Raw genomic sequence first — 22,403 nt, 5'->3', positions numbered from 1 at the left:
CTAGATTCGAGTTTTAAAGGCTTTATTTCCAACCCTTAGATACTGATGCGCTGGAAACAGCATAAAACCTGAACAGACTGCGAGTTACTTGCAGGCTGTTCTGGTTTTGTGCTGTTTGCACATAGCCATTTTCACTTTGCCTCTGAGTGGGAGTACAGCAAGATTTTGCAACAATTGTTAAAAAGTCCTTGGTATGTTTTGGAACTTAAAGAATAATCTGCCAAAACAACGAACCTAAAACATTAGAATTTTACATCAGTAAGATGTTCTAAGAATTGTTATCAGTCTCATTGGTTGTGTCAAGTAGCCTTGTATTTGAGATTGTCCATGCATGCCAATATCCTATTCTTAAGTTTGTTCCCTTTGATACAGAATAGTGTTTGTAAAGAACCTAAAATCCTGAGATCCGGTCCAGTCTTGAACATAATAAGCCTGCTGGTTGGGTATCACAAGGCCTGCATTTGTGTGTAAAAACTTCCTTAGCATATCAGAATTGAAAATATTCATGAATTTCGGATATGCCTTTTGTTGTCATCGGGAGTTAATATGTCAAATCATTCAGTGAAACTGGTGGTCTAAATTTAAATAAATCAATCTTTAAATCTTCATTTCCTTGCTTATCCTTACATGATTGAACTTTCATTACTGCAATTTTGCAAGTGTTAGTTCTTTCATGGCTGCAATTAAAAAAGTTTTGATTCTTTCATGGCTGCATTTCGGAAGTCATATGGCAAAAACTCAGGGTTCTCAATAACTTTTGAGCCAACAGGCCAAAATGTGAAACCAACAGGCCTTCTAGGGGGGATCCGAGTAAAATTTTAAAATTGAGCACTTGATTTCCAGCATTTTGGGCCATATTATGGCTATTTGAATGGTCAACCAAGCACTTATATTTGAGCATTTTTTGTGTGTTTCATGAATTTTTTGCCCAAGTTTCCAATTGGGACATTTTATTCTGATAATGAAAAAACTTCGATTTTGGATTAGGAATGGGGCCGAAATTCGGCCCTACTGGAATGGGCGGATGAAAAGGCCTGATCGTCCGTCTACCATGCACATTTTGCGTGACACTTCTACTTTGAAACGTAACTGAATTAAAACAAACTTTCACAACAACAAAAACTTTGCATTAACACCAAAAACGCTAGCAATAAGGAACAAAAACCCACCATGTGATGAAAAGAACGTCAAAATATTTGACTGCTTTTTGACCGATTCCAATTTGCGCCTTTTCATTGTTGCTGTTATTGTAATGCTTTAAGGGAGATAATCGGAGACTTCTTTGCTTAATAGCAAAAAGGAGCAAAATTACAGAAAAGACACACAAATTTCGAATAGTCAATTGCCGATTTTATGAATCTGAGCGATTTTCAACCGGCCAAAATCTGATCTCAAACGGCCAATATGGCAAGCAGCTGGCTTTTATTGAGAACCCCCCTGAAAACTGGAAGTAAACTGACCCCAAACTGCTCTAAATTCCAATGACAGAATAAAGATTTCTGTAAGCATTTGTTTGACAATAACATCATCCCATACCTGGGGCTCCCTTCCAGAATGCATAGAAGCCCTCCTCTCTGTAGATCTTGCGCGCGCAGTCTATGACCCCGTTGTACGTCGTCTGTCCCTTGCGCGCCGCGACCTGGAGGCGGGTCTTGATCACGTCTGCTGGGGTGGGTATGGCAGCGGCCGGGGCACCTGATGGGCAGGGTATACACACATTATATATGGGCTGTTCTCTGTGAAAAGAGAGTTTAATGAATGTGCTTTAAGTGTCGTCCCAGATGCGCGACGACACTTTCACCTTTTATGGTATTTTTCTTCTTTGCAATAATTGAGAAAAGCGTAGTCCCTGACTAGCTTGATCAGCAGACTGCACAGGCTAATCTGGGACGACACTTTACGCACATTCATTAAACTAGTGCTATTGGCAGGAAATTTGTTTCCACACAATAATTTCAGAAAACTTAGACCAACGATCAGGCTAATTCTTGTACCAGTTACTTGAATGAGAAGTAAGATGTGTGAACTGCACAGGCTAATATGGAACATTACTTAATGCACATGTATGAAACCCCGTTCATTTTGCTGCAAGTGGGGAGAGGGTGTTACAAAAATCTCATGTTTATACCAACTAAGCCCTCCCACCTGCACAGACCGCAGCACAGAACAGTGAGCCTGGGCTGTTGTAGCCGTTCTCGTCGGCGTAGTACTTCTTGAAGTGTGCGTAGGCTGGGAAGTAGATGGCTGAGAAGGGAATATCTCTCAGGAAACAGGCCCGTGAACCCTGGGAAAAAACAAACAAGCCCTGCTCTAAAAAACGGGGTTTGAAGTATGCGCCTGAAATGTCAGCCAATACTACACAGGCTAATCAGGGGGAACACTTAAGGAATTTTTAACTTAAGGAATCTGTTATAACAGAAAGTTTAGGCTAAAAGTGCTGTCCCTAGATAGCCTGTGTAGACTGAACAGGCTAATCTGGGACGACACTTAATGTGCATGCATTAACCCCAGTTTTCCCTTAGCAAGACTTAAATTTGTACCAGATGGGAATGGCTCATAGTGGTTGAATCCTATCCACTTAGCACTTAAAAATATCCGAGTCCAAAAAAAATTAACAAAAACATCAATCATCAACTCTCTCCCTCTATAATTTAACATTCCAGTAACCATGAACTGGTCATTATGAATATGTAGTTTCCTAGAGTGATACTGTTTCTATCAATTAATTTCAGTTCACAATGAAGAATGTTTGTGTTTTTCTCTCAAATGAAAATGTTGAGAAAATAACGATTAAAAAAATAAAAATATATTGTTTATAAACTTTCAAAATAACACCTGAGCAGGAAATTATTAAAGAGTTACCTTGTACAGTCCTAGGAAGCCAAGCTCCTTGATGACACTGATGGCGCTGACCTTGGTACCACGGCCCACAATTTCCCCCGCCACCTGCAGCCGAATCTTCACAATCTCCAGAGGGTTGGTGAACATCACCTGGGACGCTCCTGCCTGCAGAGTGACAAGGGGATCATTGGGTGAGGTGTGTTCTGAGAAAACAGGGCTTCATGCATTTGAGTGGAGTGTCGTCCCAGATTAGCAAGTGCAGTCTGCACTGGCTAATCAGAGAAGACACTTAACGCTTTGATTGAAATTTTTCTTTTGAAGGAAGTTTCTCCTAATTGAAAATCCAGTGTAAGTGGAAAGAGTTTTCCCTGATTAGCCTATGTGAATTGCACAGGCTAATCTGGGACGACACTTTCCGTGCATGTATTAAGCCCAGTTTTCCAATAAGGGGAAAAAACCCCTGATAGATGCTCTCTCAGAAATTTAAATGCAAAGGACTTTATAAGGCACAAAACATCACCAGTGGTAGCATGAACCAACAAGGGAGGCAACTTGTGATGTCACAAATTGGCAGTGTACAAAAAGTGGTACTTTATTATCTCTCTTAACATGGGTCTAAATTACATTTAAAAGCTCTTTTGTGATTGGATGAAACAGTCCAAAATCATCCAATAAATAAAGTCGAGATATTTATCTTGCGGATTATTCAATGCCATGTGGCATGAAAGTTATTTAGAAAGTAAATATCGTAAACCAAAAAGTTTGTTATGGTTTATTTTGCGGTCATAGACAGTGTTCCTGGCTGAAAACAATGCAATATTACTTTTAAATCATTAATGTATTAGTATTTAGCAAGAAAGTGGTAGAATATTTGTGTAAAATATAAGAATTTTGATTTAAACTTGTGTCTGCTACAATTTAACGAGTGGTTACGGAAATTACCGATTGTACTGCTGTATCAACAGACATATGCCAAACGACAGAATAGCTTGAGTATTTCAAGTTTTTCAGCCTTGAAATCACCAATTTATCAAATGAGAATCAAAATAATTCATTTATCATCCAGTAATGGTCAGTAACACCAAAATCCCGCCACATATTGTTTTTCGGAAACTGACAATCGGTAATTTCCGTATACATATGGAAAATTTCAGCAGAAAAGTTTTCGTTTCTTATGGTTTCCTCAAATATTCTACCACTAAATTATTGTATACCATTACACAAATGAATAACAGGTAATATTTCCTTAATTTTGGGGAGGAACACTGTCTATAAATGCTTATAAATACGCCGTAAGGCTCAACTTACCTAAGTGCATAAAATATTGAAAAATAAATCATATTTCAGTTTTTCGTTCCAGCCGATAGTTTCATCAATTCCCATAGCTCAGTCATTCAATTATATTGGAAATCATGACCAATATCTGATAAACTTGTATTACTTATTTTTATCTTGAAACTTCTATTACATGAATGTTTGTTTTTTGGATAAAAGTCGTCAATTTGATAACGATTTCTCTATAGTTTGAAAAACACTTAGGTAAAGATTCAAATTTAATATAAAATGTAAATAATCTAGAAAATATTCCCTTTTAATCAGTATGTTGGTTTATCGGTCAATAGAAATATGACTTCATTGAATTATTTAAAAGTTATAACAAACATTAAATGTTTTCTGATCAAATGATTTATGACACATATAACTGGTTGATAGGAAGATATGAAGAAATCAAGGTTGCTAGGTTGCCCGCCTAGAATGGTCATTTTTGTATGGAAGTACTTGATATCTAAATTTATTAGCCTTTGGCACAGGAGGAAGTAACGTACCCAGGATAGTATTTTTTAATTTTTTTTTAAATTTTTTTTTTCTAGGAGCCCAATATATTCAAATAAATATATAAAATCATGTGTAATGAGAATTTTTTTTTTACAAAGCCATGACAAAAAATCCCCACCCTCTGATATTGGAATCATATTAAAGGTCATTAACTATAATTCATCATAGACCTGTTTTCGCGGGCCGCAAAAATGTCAAAAATAGCTTTAATCCAAAGCATCCCTTGATCCTCCTATGGGCAATTGGACAACCATTCAAAAAAGTTAACTTCAAAAAAATCTGTCCAGCCGTTAACTCAAAGTCGGTCGATAACCAAGCAATATTTCCAGTCCGTTTGTCAACCCGAATAAATCTTCGACAGACTTTCAAACAATATTTTTTAGTTTTTGCCCAATAATCGATAGCTCGCGCCCTATTCCTTTAAAACAACGAAGCGTGATAAATAATGCATGCATATGCAACCACTTACCCCTACATCAAGTTTCATAAAGACTCAGTCTTAAATGTGGCCTCTAGAGAGGTAACAAGATTTATACACTATTTGACGAGATGATCTCCTGTTTTGACACACATGACCTACATTCCAACTCGACCTAGATACTGTCAATATAAACATTCTGACAAAGTTTCAGCAGTTTGTGTCATAAACAGTGCTTCTGGAGTGTTTTTTTTTCCAGATTCGACCTGGTATACTCGTGTTTGGACAGAAGTTACCCAGATTCAAACTCCAAATTGATATTGTCAAGATAAAAATTCTAACTAAATTTAATATAGATTTTGGCATAACTATGGACTTTTCTCAAATTTACCTTTTATCCTAGTATTTGGACACATGTAATAAGATTTGAACTCCACCTAAATATTGTCATAATAAACTATCTGACCAAGTTTCATGAAGATTGAGCCATAAATATGGCATCTAGAGTTGTTACACAGTCTTTCTCAAATTGGACATAGTGATTTACTTTTGGACGCATGTGATCTAGATTTGAACATGTCTTAGATAATGTCATGACAAACAATTTGAACAAGTTTCATCAAGATTGAGTTATAACTTATAAATGTGGCCTCCAGAGTGGCAACAAAGTTTTTCTTTAATTTTACCTCTTTATCTAGAATTTGGATGCACATGACCATGATTAAAACTTGGCCTCGTTACTTCAAGGACAAGCATAATGAACTCTTGAGAGGCAACGCAGTAAAAGTTGACCCCCACATGACACAAAAACCCAGACATAGACTGACAAAAATAGGTCACCTTGAGCCCTTCATGCTACAGTGAGACAAAATGTGTCTTACAATGCCTCCCGCCACACACTCGGCCCACAATTCAAGGCTGCCGTCTGGGTTGCACAGCTTGTCTCGCATCAAATCATTCATCTGCAAAAGAGACCCAAGATTTTCCCTAATTATCTACATGAGCCACGTTCTGTGAAAACTGGGTATCATGCATGTACATAAAATATACCATGCAGACTGCACAGGCCAATCAGGTAAAACAATTTACATACTTGCATTAAGTCCCATTTTTCCATAGCAAGCCTTCTACGTGGTTCAACGCTGGAGTTTTCATTATTTTAACCAATGTGATTCAAAATCAAAATGGCTTATTAAAGTTTTAGGACAAACATATTGAGCAAATACACTGTTCACCATATTTCAGTTTCAGAAATATTTTTTTCAGTTGTTTTTTTGTTTGAAAACTTTTCAGCTATTAAGTCTCACAAGGTTTTGTGGTCACTTTAGTGGACATAGCGACTCCTCATTAGAGTAGACTGTTTGGATATGTCTTAAGGCCCATTTTTGCACAATGTGGATCAAATCATGTTGTGTCTCATTTATGAGTCACCAGTTGTTGTGTTTGGAATATTGAATATGATACCTTACTTTAATGCTACTTAATCACCAATATCAAAGCATTTAATTTTTATCAGTTCGAGATTATTTTTACGTCAATTCTGCAATGTCCATATCTGTGACTCGTTCTGTGGAAACTTGCCTTAAAGCATGTCAATTAAGTGGTTTTTTATTCCACAAAGTCCATACAAGTCCTAATTGCCTGATTAGGCATATGCATTAAGCAAATATTTGCCAGAACATGTTTCATATTCTTACAGACTGCATGCTGAATTCCAAGCCCTTGCCCCTATTTCTATCCACCTACCGTGAGTTTTATGGCCTTCTCAGGTGCGACCCCAACTAGCTGAGGGGCCAGACCACGATACAGACCCCTAAACCCCTCATGACGTATGACCTTCTTGAAGCAGTCGGTGCTGTTCTTGTACATGAGCTCACCCACAAGGCCACCTGAACGCTGGTTCTGTAGACGCGTCTTTACCAGGTCGATGGGGTACACTGCAGTGGCTCCAGTAGCTGAAAGGGAAGGATGCGAAAGTCAGTACAGGATAATCGCTTTTCGCTTATATGGTTTTTTTCATCTTAAGCAAACCTCTTATAAAGGAAAATCAAGTGAAGGTGGAGAGTGTTGCCCCTGATAAGCCTGTGCTGACTGCACAGGCTAATCTTGGACAACACTTTATTTAAATGCTGGAAAGGATGCGACCTACAAAAGACTCTGGGATTACTGAGCACTTTGCCAAAAATAACCAATGCGTACACATTAAACCTTTTGACTAGAGGAAATTGTATTTGGCTTAAACATTTACTCATAAAAATCCATACTATGTCATGATGAGCTGCTCTTACGGTAAACAGGGCTTAATTCATAAGCGTTAACAATTGTCCCAGACATAAAGCCCTGTTTCCCAGAATATGGTTAAAAAGAGTCAAAATGAGAAGAATTTTGCCATAGCGAGGCAAATTTGGCTTAAGTAGATTTGAGTCAGCGGTTGTCCTGAGGACTGTTTTTCCATTAGATGTTTCTAGACTTGACAATCATTTTAGATAAGATAATAAAATTACCCTGTCAATACACTTAAATAATGCTGGTTAAGTGGTTACACATATGGAGTAACTTCTTACCACCGGCCAGCGCCCCCAGACCAAACCGGTAAGCACTCTCCCCCACCTGTAGCATGACCGTCCTCTCGGCACCCTGCTCCAGCCGTAGGTCCTCCTGAAACAGCAACCCATATAAATGTAAAATACCAACATGGTGTACCATACAGACATGGGAAATGAACATTAACAACTACTGTTTTGCTAAACTGAATAACTTTTATAATTTAGGGCAATAGTTCGTAAGTTCCTGGCACGATTACGCTGGTTATTGACCTAAGCATCAATTTTATTTCAACGAACATTTGCAGAAGTTTGGAGAAAATTCGATGAAAACAAGAGCTTCACGATCAAAGTAAGATGACCCCTAAAAATGGCCTTGACACCTATCACTCAATCCTTTGATTACATATCCAACGGAAACCAATTTAAAAATTAATGTTAGTGACATTGATCTTTGAACTAGTGACCCCAATTCAGACTGACATCCATAAAAACAATATAGCCCCTCTTTTTCCAAGGGGGGCATAAAAAGGATCAGTAAGAGAGCAGGTATGGCAAATTGTATGTGTTCTTTAACCAAGGGCAAAAACTCTGAAGTGCCTGGTGGGAATTTGCTGCTAATGTAACCTGCCTTGCACTAAATATTAGCAAACATTTTCAGAAAGTTCGGTGAAGATTTGTAGCAAGTTATATGAGATAGAGAGCAAAAACGTTGATTTTCACTTTTTTTATTAAAAAGAAATAAACTCAAAAGCCTTGTGCCTATTGGCTAGCTATTGAACTTGGCCACCATTTTATGTCAATAAATATTTCCAAAAAGTTTGGTGAAAATTTAATGAAAACTGTACATGTTAAAAGAGCGTTAACATTTAATCTGCCTGCCGTCCAACCCCTAATCTGCCCGCCCATCAGTCAAATGTGTTCCTATATGTCCAGTCAAGACAAACACGTTTGAAAATCAATAAATAACAAGAGCTGTGTTTGTGAAACATAATGCCCCCTACTGCGCCACTTTGAAGCCATTTATTTAACCTTTGACCTTGAAGGATGACCTTGTCCTTGACCTTCCACAAATCAAAATGTGCAGCTCCACGAGATACACATGCATGCCAAATATCAATTAGCCATCATCAATATTGCAAAAGTTATGACCAAGGTTTAAGTTTTGGGACAGACACAAACATAAGATGACAGACAGACACATACAATGACAGACAGACAGGCCAAAAACAATATACCCCCGTTCTTTCAATCCGGGGGCAAAAAAAGTGACTACTGTAGATTATCTGAATGTTATAATTATGTAACACTACAGTACAGTGTGTTGTATAAGGAATTAAATTGAAGTAAAACAAACAAATTCGTTGAATTGATATCCCCCGTCAATATGCTTCTGGACACAAAAGTGTTATATTTGAGACTCAAAAATTACATTTTTTCAAGATACAAAGGACCATAACTCCGTTTTTAACAGATGGTGTACAATGCCATTTGGCGTGCATCATCCTCTTATCCATATATATACTCATACCAAGTTTTAATGAAATCTGCCAAAGCACTTCCAAGATACGGCTCCGGACACAAAAGTTCCGGACGGACGGAAAGACGGATAACGCCAAAACAATATCCCTCCGCCTATGGCGGGGGATAACTAGGGTAAATGTTACGCGTAATGTCTAGAAAATTGAACAAGTTAACATGATTTTCATTTTTCATAGATAACCCTACTCTCCCCCCCCCCTTTCTACTAAGATATTTTATTAACCATATCTAGTATGTGAAGTCCCAAATTTACAAGAAACTTCACCTCTGAGACTAGTTGGGTGCTTTTAGCAAAAGAGAAAGTGAGCCCTGTATTAAGCTTACTTCAAGGTAAACATAAATTTTATCATTCCAAGTAGTTTATCCTTCTGAACTTTGGCACACGTGCTTAAACGCAAATGGCCTTACTTTGGATGGAAATAAACATATTAAAATGATAATTATTAAAGCAACCATTTTATTTTTCTTTAAATTTTAAGATTTAATTTGTATTTGTAGGACGCCAAAAACTTCCCTGGGAAAACATGTGCGTTCAGCGTTGTACCAGACAAGCCTGCGCAGTTTGCACAGGTTACTTAAGGATGGTCTTTCCGGCCTAGACAGGATTTTTTATAGAAGAAACTTATTGTAAACAATGATGAATTGAGCCCCATTTTTCATGAGTCCATATAAACTTTCTCACCTCAGCAATTTGCATTTGAATAGAGAACGGAGTCTCCCTTCCTTCCATGGGAGACAGATCTTCCAAGTCCTGGTAAGTGAGACGCCTGCAACAGGGCAACAATGACCTTCATATGTGAGACGCTTGGAACATGACAACTATTTTTAAATTTACTCAAAGTTACGGATTCCAAACTTTACAATAAAAAAAGTTTGAGCAAAAAAATATGCTGGGATCATATTAGCTTCCGTTTTGATGGTCCATGACCGATTGGGATTATAAAATGACCAATTGAAAACTCTGGAATTTGATCGTTCTTACCACTTTTCTTAAAATTTCTCAGTCCCCATAGACTGATAATAGACTCAGTATGTAATCACCAAGTAAATCATGCATTTGCTGCATTATTGTTTGATTGACGTTCACAGCACAATAATTCCATATCATAAGATCAAAATTCAACTTTCAAAACAGGCACACAATGTTTATTTATGTTTAATGTTCAGAAACTAAGTAGTTAACATAATCTATTAATATTTTTTTTCAAAATGCAATAATTTCAGATACAAAAAATTCAAATACAAAGTAGATGTCAAATGTTATCCTTTTCCATATCTTTAGTAAAAAAAAACATCATTAACATACTTAGTGTGCTTGATTCAAGTTTGAAGTGCTAAAACTCCAAAATGTATAGTTAAGCATTTAAATATTTTTGTTTAATTGCTTAGCTGAAAAGAACAAGTAAAACCACAAAAAGCAAAATTAAAATCTTGCAAGAGCAAACACTACTGAATACTGCCACAACAATAATATCAGGGATGCAAAAATTGTTGAAAAAACAACAAATCACCAAAATCTCCAAACTAACGCAATGATAAGAGTGTATTTTTACAACAGACTGCAGTGATATGCGTGTAACATTCTGAAAAAACAAATTTGTTTCAATCTTACTAGACATTTGATGACATTAAAAGATGAAACAAAGCAACAAGAGGGCCATGATAACCCTAAAGTGATCACAGACACCTGAACTCAAGGTATTGCAATTGTAGAACACTTGTCAAGCTGACCTAGTTTTTGACCTTCATATCCTAGAATCAAACTTAGCCTAGATATAGTCAAGAACAACTTTTTTACCAAGTTACATCCAAGTTCAATCATTAATGTAGCCTATAGTGTTAACAAAGTTTTTCTTAGATTTAACCTGGTGAACTAGGTCTTGGACACACTATTTGAACTTTGCCTAAATATTGCCACGGTAACCAGTCTGAATATATTTACCTATGATCTAGCCATAAATTTGACCTCCATAGTAATTTTTTTAAATAAAGCTTTGACCTGGTGACTCACTTTTAGAAACCACATGACCCAGATTACAACTCAGCCAAGATATTGTCAAGGTGACCTAGTTTTGGGACGCACAGTACCCAGATTCAAACCTTGTCTCGATATTGTAATGACAAACATTCTGACGAAGATTCATTAAGAGTGATTAATAAATGTCTACAGTGATAACAAGATTTTTCTAAGATTTGTCCTCTAAACTTAGTTTTTGGACACATTTGACACAGATTTGAACTCTGTCTATACATTAATAAGATAAGAATTCTGACCGAGTAGGCAAGTCGCATCAAGATTGAGAAATTGTTTTTGCCTCTGGCATATTAACAAGTTAAACATTGAACAACAAACCATACACAACCCAGGACATAGGGTGACCACAATAGCTAACCATAGGCACTTTGTGTTCAGGTGAGCAAAAGATACAATAAATCAAATGCCATACAAGCAATTTAAATTAAGACAATAAAAGAAAAGCTTGTAATGAGTTTGCATACAAAGTGAAGCAGTTAACAGTACATGATATGCAAAACTAAATGCAAACGGAAATTGATGTAATGATTGTAATCAATTTGAGATGACCCCTAAGTGTAGACATAATTAAACATATATATTATATGGCAACTTCACAATTCCATGAGCAGTGCCTGTAATTCTTCTAGAAATAAGATCATTGTGCAGCATATATAGAATTCCAGGTTACTGCTCTTTGTTCTACGGTGTTCCTATCAAAAGCTACATTCTATAATTAGAACATCACAAGTCCACCTCTCACTAAATTACAATATCAGGTAACAACCCAACAGCACTACAAGAAACAAGGCAAGCAAATTTTAGAATAACAATTTTGACTGCATTCTGGGACAACTAGACTTAATGTATTTGCAAAGTGTTGTCCTAGAAATGTCCATACAGCTTCATCAGGAATGTCAGTTTCCAGTTTAGGTAGAAAGTGTTGTCCCTGATTAGCCTGTGCAAATTGCGCTTATCAGTTATGACATTTTACAAACATGCAGTAAGCCCTTGTCTTTCCACCAGAACGAGGCTTTTTAGTGCAGGCAACGATGATACAGTTGTGCCTTATAAATAAACTAAAGACCTGTCTCAAATCATACGAATACTCCTTCATCGCATTGTAAGCCATGTTCAAGAAAAAGTAAGAGAATCACGGTGGTACAAATACATTTTTACACTTACATATCTTCACTTCATGGTGATGACCTACCTGAAGTTATGGACTGCACAGGCTAATCTGGGAAGAAACTTTACACACATGCATTAAGCCCCATTTTCCCATACCAAGACTCATATCCAAACATTTTACACGCATCAGGGACTCACAAAAACAAACTTAATTTGGTGTCACAGCATAAAGATGTATTAAAGAAGGCAATGATGACCCCTATGCGCTCATCTGAGTTTACAAACACAAGTTGGTGAAGACTCTACTCGTTGAGCTAGTTTTTGACCCCACTTAACCCATATTCAATCATGACCTTCATATTGCCAGCATTAAAGTTCTGACCATGTTTCATCAAGACTGAATCACAAATGTGGCCCCAAGTGTGTTAACAAGTTGTTGTTTTTTAACCTTCACCTGGTGACCTAGTTATTGGATGCATCTGTCGAAGATTTAAACTGGGCCTAGATATTGTCAAGATAAACATTCAAATATTCATATATCTTCATTCACGAATCTCGCCCTTGGAGTGGTAAGAATTGTTTGTCAATATTTGAACTGTCAACCTGATGTTCATCAAGTTTCAATGATAAATGTTCCCCTAGCGTTGTAACAAGGTTCTTCTGAGATATGATTTTGTGAACTACTTTTTGGACGCTTGTGACTCATGGGGCCTAGACATTGTCCAGATAAACATTTTGAATAAGATTCATTATGATTGAATGAACAAGAGATGTGTATGTCAGAAACACAATGCCCCCTATTGCGCCGCTTTGAAATAAAATTTCAATATATCATTTGGCAGGTCTAGAAATTATCTCCCTTTAAAAGCTTATTACTTCCCTTGGATTGTATTTTTTTACTTTTGACCTTGAAGGATGACCTTGACTTCACTACTCAAAATGTGCAGCTTCATGAGATACACATGCATGCCAAATATCAAGTTGCTATCTTCAATGTTTTAGGACGGAGGCACGGATGGACAGACTGACAGACAGACTGTCGGACAGTTCAACTGCTATATGCCACCCTACCGGGAGCATAAAAATGTGGCTTCTTGAGTGTTTAACAGGCCAAAAGTTGACAACGCACGCAGCAAGACACGGAGAGCGGACTACAGACAAAGGGTGATCATAATGGCTCACAGTCAGCATTTCCAGCTCAGGTGAGCAAAAGGCTGCAAACCCCAAGCACACATGCATGTATTACATTTGGTGCTTCTAAGGCAGGTTACACTCAAAACTATTAAGTGTCAAAGTAGGCTACACTCAAACCTATTTGGTGATGAAAAAGGACTACACATTACACAACCACTTACCCAATATATTGGTCTTTCTTTCTGAGAAACAATACAAAACATGACTGTCCTCTTATGTTCTAATTATAGTCAATACAAGTTGAAAGTGTCGTCAATTTTTTTAAAGCAAACATGCAAAATTTGATCTTTCAAACAAAACAAAATATTTGTTTTAAACAGTATATTTAAGCAATAATGATTTAACAAACAAAAGGGCTGCGATGCACAAACAGCAGTGGGCATCATTTTTGTTATTTTTGTTATTTATTACATCAGAGTACAGAATTTTTTTTAAATGCTTGAGCAAATTTTGTGAAAATGTTCAGCGTATAATGATTTCAAGAAATGATAAGAACCCAACAGTGACATCAACAAATATTCTTTCTATAATAAACAAATAGTGCATGTAAACATAAATGGGCTGTGCTCTGTGAAAAGGGGATTTAATGCATGTGCGTAAAGTGCCATCCCATATTAGCCTTCGCAGTCCGCACAGGCTAATCAGGGATGACACTTTCCGTTTTTATTGTATTTTTTGTTTTAAGATAGTCTCCTCTTAAATGAAATCCAGTTTAGGCGGAAAATGTCGTCTCTGATTAGCATGTGATAACTGCGCAGGCTAATCTGGGACGACACTTTACACACATGCATTAAACCCCCTTTTCACAGAGCACGGCCCAAATAAAAAATGTTGACTCACATGGTTTGGTGTCTGAGCTGCACCAACTGAAAGAGGATGTCAATCTCCATGGGTGTGATCTGTGGGAACTCCTGGGACTGGTACAACAACTCCTCTGTAATAAAACAGTCATCTGGTCTTCTCTTTTTCTATTGTCAATATATTTTGAGTCACAAAATAAAACAAGCAAATTGTTAAAATTGGTATCAACCGCTGAATAAATTGTGTTTATAAATGGGTGAAGAAGTAAAAGCAAAGGGTTGTGCCTTATCTCACGTATTTGTACTTGTGATGCATTTACAGAAAACAATACATTGAAGATAAAAAAAATTAAACAATTAATATCGGAAATGAAGCTATTATCTGTTTTATGAATCAAATAAAAGAAACCAAGTGAATGGTTATTGCTTTTATGCATCACAATTCTCCTCATAAATATCTATACACCCAAGAAGTTTCATGTTGAAATCCTGTATCATATCTGAAATGTAGCCCTGATACAAAACACACAAAAATGACAATTACAATTATTTAAGGAAGTGCAGGGTTAATTTCTTGTGCATGTCACTCTTCTTCTTATTGATATCTATACATCCATGAAGTAGTGCTGCAACAATACCCCAAAAACCATATTGCGATATTTTGTCAGTTCAAAAACCTGTATTGAAATGTATTGCTAACTTGTACCAGAGTTAAAACTCGCCAAAACCACCAAAACCAACTTAATTACATGAACATAACCTTTGTATTGTATGTTTAGGTTCTAGTTATATCCTATTGGCAATTCTATCCTTATTTACAAATGCAATTTTTTTGGCTTTACAAAGCATTTTGTTATGAAAGATTAGTTTTGTCATTCTTATAATTTTTATTATGTAATTAATTGTTTTTTTTTCGTATTTCCAAAAGCTTCATCTTAAATTTAACAGTATGACATGCAAAAGCAGATCTTGCCACGCTACTCTGTATAGTACTTTTTAGAATGCTATTTTTACATTACAATTTATTTTTACTAAACACTGATTTGTTTACCTTGATATCATTATTTTGGATGGCTTTTCTGGACAAAAATACGGATGAATTATTGTAGAATTTTCGTACCGGTATGATGAAAATGGTATCGCAATACAATATGCAGATTGCTTATTGCGATATATACCGGTATATTGTTGCGGCACTACCCATGAAGAATGTGTCAAAATCTTGCATAGTATCTGAGAGATAGCCCTGAAGTTACATTATCCAAAAACAACAAAGGGCAGTGACTCTTATTTAAGAAAGTGTAGGGTTGTGGTTCTTGACTATGGTTCTTCACCTCATTGATATTTATACACCCATGAAGTTAATAAGTTGAAATCTTACAGAGTTTATGAGATAAAGCCCTGTAAAGTTGGCAACAGACCGGCAGATTGACAGACAAAGAGTGATGGACAACACCTATTTTATATCCCTCCCCCTTTGGTGCAGGATAATAAGTTGCAAGATGTAACAATCAAAAGTTGGACCCTGCGGTGAAACCACTTTGACCCCGAGGGGCATTTTTAACATATTTTGTACCCTTTGAACAAGCCCCTCCCTTGTCCCTGGTGGTTGCAGCAAGGTAAATCTTCTTGACAAGCTCCATATTGTTGAGGAGAGAGATGAAAGCATTGAAGAATGCATAGCTTATCTTCTTGTGGAAGTCTCCCACTGCTATCTGCAAGCAAACAAAAACATTCTCATTCTGGTTTGAACTTCAGTAATAAGATGTTTACTTCCAAATGACTTTCATCTGCTTTAATCTCCTATGTTTTTTTGCAAGAAAAAACACAAACAAACATGCTAATACCTGGTATTTTCCTACCACAATCTGCAAGCAAACACGAACCAATATGCTCGTTCTGGTATGTACATACAGTACATGTACTGTAAAATTTACTTCCAAATGCATTGGGTTGTCTTTCAATATATTTCACTAAAATATTCACTAAAAAAATTTTTTTACAACATGTTATAAACCATTTAGGCCACTCTTTAAAAAGTGCTTGTTTGGAAGAAAACTACGAACCTTACAAAATTGACCCTACCAATCATTTTATTTTGGGGGGCCAAATGCCACAAGAAACACATTCTCATGTTTGCACTCTTGATCTGTCTTTTCAGCAACACAATATTTTATAGATATCTGCTTTTCATCTAGCTTTCAAAGACAAGTTCTTCTTCTCATTGTACTCTCTTCTAAAGTTAAAAAGATGGGGGTTACATTAATGGGTTCTATTATACATCCTTAACAAGGGAGAAAATTGTCACAAAACCAGGTTTTCAATTTAAAAAAACCAACAAGAGCTGTCACCATAGGATGACTTATGCCCCCTATAAACACTTGATAGAAGTTATGAGCTTTTTTCTAAACATAAACGCAGATTTCAAAACCTAAACGCGGACCCTAAGTTCAAGGTCAAGGTCACAGCAGTCAAAATTTGTATGCGTATGGAAAGTCCTTGTCCATATACACATGCATGCCAAAAATGAAATTGCTATCTGAAGCGACATAGAAGTTATGAGCATTTTTCGAAACCTAAACGCAAAGTGTGACGGACAGTCCGATTACTATATGCCCTCCTTAGGGGGCATAAAAAGTCTGATAAAGGGGGACAATTCAAAATGTGCATTGTTACTGATTATTCCTAGTTACCCCCCTTGTGTCAAGTTCAATCTTTTTTTAGTCGTGGCGACCTTGATCTCAATTTAAACAAGAGCTGTCAGAGGACAGCGCGCTCAACTATTTGAGTGCTTGACAGTATATCGTAAGCCATCATGGAGAGGGGGGGGGGGGGTATAATGTGGGTGTGTGATCATTTAAAAGATGATCTTTCAAAAATAAGAAAAAAATGGGGGGGGGGGGGGGGGTTGGGGTGGGGGGAGAGGGGGGTATAATGTGGGTATGTGATCATTTAATAATGATCTTTCAAAAATAAGAAAAAAAACATTTTTTGGGGGGTGGGGTGGGGGTTTGGGGGGGGGGGTGGGGCGGCGTGGTGGATGGTTGGGGGATGGTTGGAGTGGAGTGCATTGTGGTATGTCAGGTAAGTGTTGTTTTGTCAAACTTAAACATAGATTTATCAATAATATGCATATTCTAAGTATAAAAGGGGCAATAATTCTGTCAAAATGCTCGATACAGTTGTCTGCTCTTGTTTATAGGTTGGGGTCATGATGGTAAACAAGTATGCAAAATATGAAAGCAATATGTCAAGGGACACAGGAAATATTTGGGGTAGTACGCAAACTTTAACATAGATTTATCAATAATATGCATATTCTAAGTATAAAAGGGGCCATAATTCTATCAAAATGCTTGATACATTTGTCTGTTCTTGTTTATAGGTTGGGGTCATGATGGTAAACGAGTATGCAAAATATGAAAGCAATATGTCAAGGGACACAGGAAATATTTGGGGTAGTACGAAAACTTTAACATTTGCACGCTAACGCTAACGGAAACGCCTGGGTGAGTATAATACCTCCACTATATATATTATATAATAGTCGAGCTAAAAAAGTCTTATAAAGGGAGACAATTCAAAATGTGCATTGCTACTGATTGTTCCTAGTTACCCCCCTTGTGTCTAATTCAATCTTTTTATAGTCATGGCGACCTTTATCTTGGAGATATTGTCATAATTCTTTCGCATGACACACCGTCCAATGATGGTGAACAAATGTACCGAGTAATTTTTAAATTTCACAATGAAGGACATAGTTATGGCCCGGACAAACTGTTCCGCCCAACGCCCCGCCCGCCAACATTCACCAATCTAATAAACAGTTTTTTTGTTCAGAATTCCTGGTTAAAATTACATGTGTCTACCTACCAACCCCATCCCATGCCCTGCTTGGATTTGGAATTTCCACAGTTTTTCAAGGATGGCCTTATGAATGTCTACTAAAAAGGAATTCATCGCAAAATCACCCTTGTTTCAACACAATAATTAAACAAACCTGCAGTAGACGATAATTGTCCAAATGTAAAAATGTCCAAAGCAAACACATCTACATTTACCCTAATTAGAGATCATTCTTTTTAAATTTCTTTCTTCAGAGTTGATGCTAAGAGCATTTTTAAAGTCAACAAAATAAGCCAAATTATATTAAACTTTGACAAAAACAACAAGCACTGAGTACTTACGGATACTAAATTCTCCTTCACGAAGTCCGTGAGGAGGTAACTCTTCAGTGACGTCATGATCTCCTCAAAGTCCTTGGCGTTGATGTAGCCGTTGCTGTCTGTGTCAAACTTTTGGAAGGCTTGAAGGGCATGCTCCTCATTGAAATCCTGCGAACAAGTGAAAGCCATGCAAATTATTTTACGCTTTGCTTCTTAAGATTGTTTCCCTTATTTAAACAAGAGGTCCAAGACAGCCATTGTTCTCTAACCTGAGAAATGCCTTTAAAAAGAATTAAGATATGAGCCTTCTTCTGTATGTGGTCTGCACAGGCTAATTAGGGACAACGCTTTATGTAGTTTTTTGTTTAAATTAAGTTTTTTCTATTAAAGCATAAAATCCAAATTAGGGGGAAAGAATAGTCCCTGATTAGCCTGTGTGGACTGCACAGACTGGGATGACACTTTATGCACATGCATTAATCCCAGTCTTCCTAATGTGGCTTAGTTTGAATCTTTTTCAGTAAGTTGTCTCCAGTTAAACAAGAGGGCCAAGAAGGCCATAGTTCTTAGCTATATGAAATGTTTTTGGAAAAAAAGATATTTAAAGTTTGCTTTTTTGCTTTGTTAGTCTAAATAAACAATTTCAACACCAAAGCCTGGTCAAGTTTACTCCTTGGTAAATAAAACAGATAGACTGACAAACAGACTGACTGACAAACAGACTGATTGATATGACATACAGACAACAAAACTTCTATGTAAGATTGGATGGGAACTAAAACCTTACATGTACAAGCTGTGTGAATTCAGCGTAAGATATGCGCCTGGATTTATCCTTGCCAAAATGAAGCTGCATAAACTCGCATTCAAAGTTAAACGGAATTCGCTGATGGAGAGTGGTATGCTTGACAATATCCACAAACTCATCTGAAACAATAACATTATTGACATAAGTCTTGCTCTGAGAAAATGGGGCTTAATGCATGTGTTTTAAGTGTCGTCCGCACAGGCTAATAAGGTACAACAATTTCCACTTAGACGGCATTTTTTGTTCCAATTACTTTCATAAAATGTTCTTATTTTGACATTTAAAATTATGGTGTTTTGCACGCCTTATTTGAGACAGTTGCCTTGCTAATGATTTCAAGCAAATAAATGTCTGTTTTTGTTCTAAACTCACAATTGATCAAGAAAAGAAATTAATAATCAATATACTCTAAGCGGAAACTGAAAACAGGCCAGGGTAATATAAGCTGACTTACTGATTTGTAATGCTTAAGCAAAAGTCAATTCTAGTCATACATGCACTTGCCACTCAATATTTCTAATCTCTCAGTCAGCCAGTGAAAATATCATACGTTAGTGTTCTTGTCTAGTCTGCACAGGCTTATCCTAGACTGGATTTGTTTTATCCACTGTACACACATGCATTTAGCTTGGTTTTCACACAGTGAGGCTTGAATTGTAAACACAATCCACCAAGTATGGACATTTTACGAAAAATCAACTCACGATAATTTATATAGCCGCTGCTGTTGATGTCGTATATCGCAAAGGCGACCCGGTACATGGCATCTGGTTGGGACAGCATGTGCTCAAACGCCTGGAACTCTGTATACGAGATTTTCCTGCAACAAGAACACATATTTTATAAGTATGCCATGTTTCATCCAAGTATCTTCAGACAGACGGAATGAGAGACATGACGGATGGAATTTAAAATTTTAGTTCACTCTGGCTAAACCGGCAGGGGGCTCATAATAAATAGTCTTACCAAGGGCACAGCAACAAGCACAAACACATATTTAAATGATCCCTATTAGCAAATCAATTAATTACAACTTCAGAGTTAGCCATGGCCTAACACATTCTTTAGCCAAATTTACCATATTATGAGAAAATACTTTTTGTTTTAAATATTTATGTGGATTCTATTAAGGAACAAGAGATGTGTTTGTCACTAACACAATGCCCCATTCTTCCCCGCTTTGAAGCCATATATTTGACCTTTGACCTTGAAGGATGACCTTGATGTTTCACCACTCAAAATGTGCAGCTCCATGAGATACACATACATGTCAAATATCAAGTTGCTATCTTCAATAATGCAAAAGTTATGACCAATGTTAAAGTTTTCGGACGGACAGAGAGACTCCATATATTTGACCTTTGACCTTGAAGGACGACCTTGACCTTTCACCACTCAAAATGTGCAGCTCCATGAGATACACATGCATGCAAAATATAAAGTTGTTATCTTCAATATTGCAAAAGTTATGACCAATGTTAAAATTTTCTGACGGACTGACTTTCTGACGGACAGTTCAAAAACTATATGCCACCCTTCAAGCGCATACAAACCAAAACAAATATAATTTACTTTCACCAAATGTGGACAGTGGTTATATGTAGCAATTGGCTAATATGCTGTCCGACCAAACTCTACTAGACTTGACAATAATATTATCAAAGAAAGAGCTTAGACTTAATATACGAGCCTTGTTCTTGAAAATCTGGGCTTAATGAGTCATCCCAGATGAGCCTGTGCAATCCATACAGGCAACGACTCTTTCAGATTTTAAGGAATTAATAGTTTAAAGGATGTCTTTTGTTAGCAAAAATAAATTCTATGTGGAAAGTGTCAACTCAAATTAGCCTGTGCTGACTGCACAGACTCATCTGAGATGACACTTAAGCACATGCATTGAGTCTGTTTTCCCACAGCCTAAGTCATATGATCATACTTGTCACGACTGGCGTCTATGCTGTTGCCGAACAACTCTAGGGTGTACTCGTTGAATGTCTGTCCATCCAGCAGACCCAGATAGCGCAGGATGAAGTCAGAGTAGGTCATGTACTTCTCAGAGCCCTCTGTAACGCTTGCGTACTACAGACATAAAATGTGAAAACTGGGCTTTATGCACGTGCGTTAAATGTCGTCCCAGATTAGCGTGTGCAGTCTATAATCAGGGACGAAACTTTATGCTTTGAATGATTTTTATGTTAAAAGAATGTCTCTTCTTAATAAGCCTACTCAGTCTAGGTGGAAATGTTGTCCCTAATTAGCATGTGCAGACTGCAGACTCAGTCTAGGTGGAAATGTTGTCCCTAATTAGCATGTGCAGACTGCAGACTCAGTCTAGGTGGAAATGTTGTTCCTAATTAGCATGTGCAGACTGCAGACTCAGTCTAGGTGGAAATGTTGTCCCTCATTAGCATGTGCAGACTGCAGTGGCTATAGGTGGAAATGTTGTCCCTAATTAGCATGTGCAGACTACAGTGGCTATAGGTGGAAATGTTGTCCCTAATTAGCATGTGCAGACTGCAGTGGCTATAGGTGGAAATGTTGTCCCTAATTAGCATGTGCAGACTGCAGTGGGAAATGTTGTCCCTAATTAGCATGTGCAGACTGCAGTGGGAAATGTTGTCCCTAATTAGCATGTGCAGACTGCAGTGGGAAATGTTGTCCCTAATTAGCATGTGCAGACTGCAGTGGGAAATGTTGTCCCTAATTAGCATGTGCAGACTGCAGTGGCTAATCTGGGTGGACACTAAGCACAGATTTCCCAGAAAGTGGCTCAGATTTTGTGCAATCTTAAGAATTGAGAATAACACACTGCAAGCCAGAATTGTTCCATTATTTCTTGATAGAGGAAGGAAATGTTACAAGCCCACCAGCTTTAAATAGAACTTGGAGTCTGAGTACTGGCATGTCCTATTTAACATTTAGAAAGTACAGTAATTACAAACTTGTGTTAATCTTGACCACTGCTTTTGATGTAAAGTGGACTCGTCTGCATGGGTTTTTTTTATGGAAAGGAAAAGCTTATTTTCGTACAAAGCAATCCCTCATAATTATGCGAAAGAATATCTATATATCGCCCCATTTGTTCAAAAAGGTACCATGTAACATTAAAA

General features: G+C 37.1%; 1 protein-coding gene across 2 annotated transcripts in view; it reads right to left on the bottom strand.

Annotated features, from left to right (window-relative positions):
• Positions 1-22,403, bottom strand: part of LOC127867864 (electrogenic aspartate/glutamate antiporter SLC25A13, mitochondrial-like) — a 30,789-nt gene that overhangs the window by 5,837 nt on the left and 2,549 nt on the right. The window contains exons 4-17 of one of the 2 annotated variants that reach the window (XM_052409362.1): positions 21,230-21,372; positions 19,998-20,113; positions 19,273-19,412; positions 18,507-18,653; positions 15,896-16,034; positions 14,360-14,453; positions 13,681-13,701; positions 9,863-9,947; positions 7,660-7,753; positions 6,842-7,050; positions 5,977-6,057; positions 2,863-3,006; positions 2,146-2,284; positions 1,537-1,695 (exon numbers count right to left, since the gene is read on the bottom strand). In XM_052409362.1, coding sequence (XP_052265322.1) covers positions 1,537-1,695; positions 2,146-2,284; positions 2,863-3,006; positions 5,977-6,057; positions 6,842-7,050; positions 7,660-7,753; positions 9,863-9,947; positions 13,681-13,701; positions 14,360-14,453; positions 15,896-16,034; positions 18,507-18,653; positions 19,273-19,412; positions 19,998-20,113; positions 21,230-21,372 — 1,711 coding nt within the window. The remainder of the gene's footprint in view (positions 1-1,536; positions 1,696-2,145; positions 2,285-2,862; positions 3,007-5,976; positions 6,058-6,841; positions 7,051-7,659; positions 7,754-9,862; positions 9,948-13,680; positions 13,702-14,359; positions 14,454-15,895; positions 16,035-18,506; positions 18,654-19,272; positions 19,413-19,997; positions 20,114-21,229; positions 21,373-22,403) is intronic. The other variant, XM_052409363.1, reaches the window with a different exon arrangement.

Source organism: Dreissena polymorpha, chromosome 2, assembly GCF_020536995.1.
Source record: "Dreissena polymorpha isolate Duluth1 chromosome 2, UMN_Dpol_1.0, whole genome shotgun sequence".
Taxonomy (NCBI): domain Eukaryota; kingdom Metazoa; phylum Mollusca; class Bivalvia; order Myida; family Dreissenidae; genus Dreissena; species Dreissena polymorpha.
The sequence above is the reverse complement of the archived record's forward strand: the minus strand, read 5'-3'. Positions and strand labels throughout refer to the sequence as shown.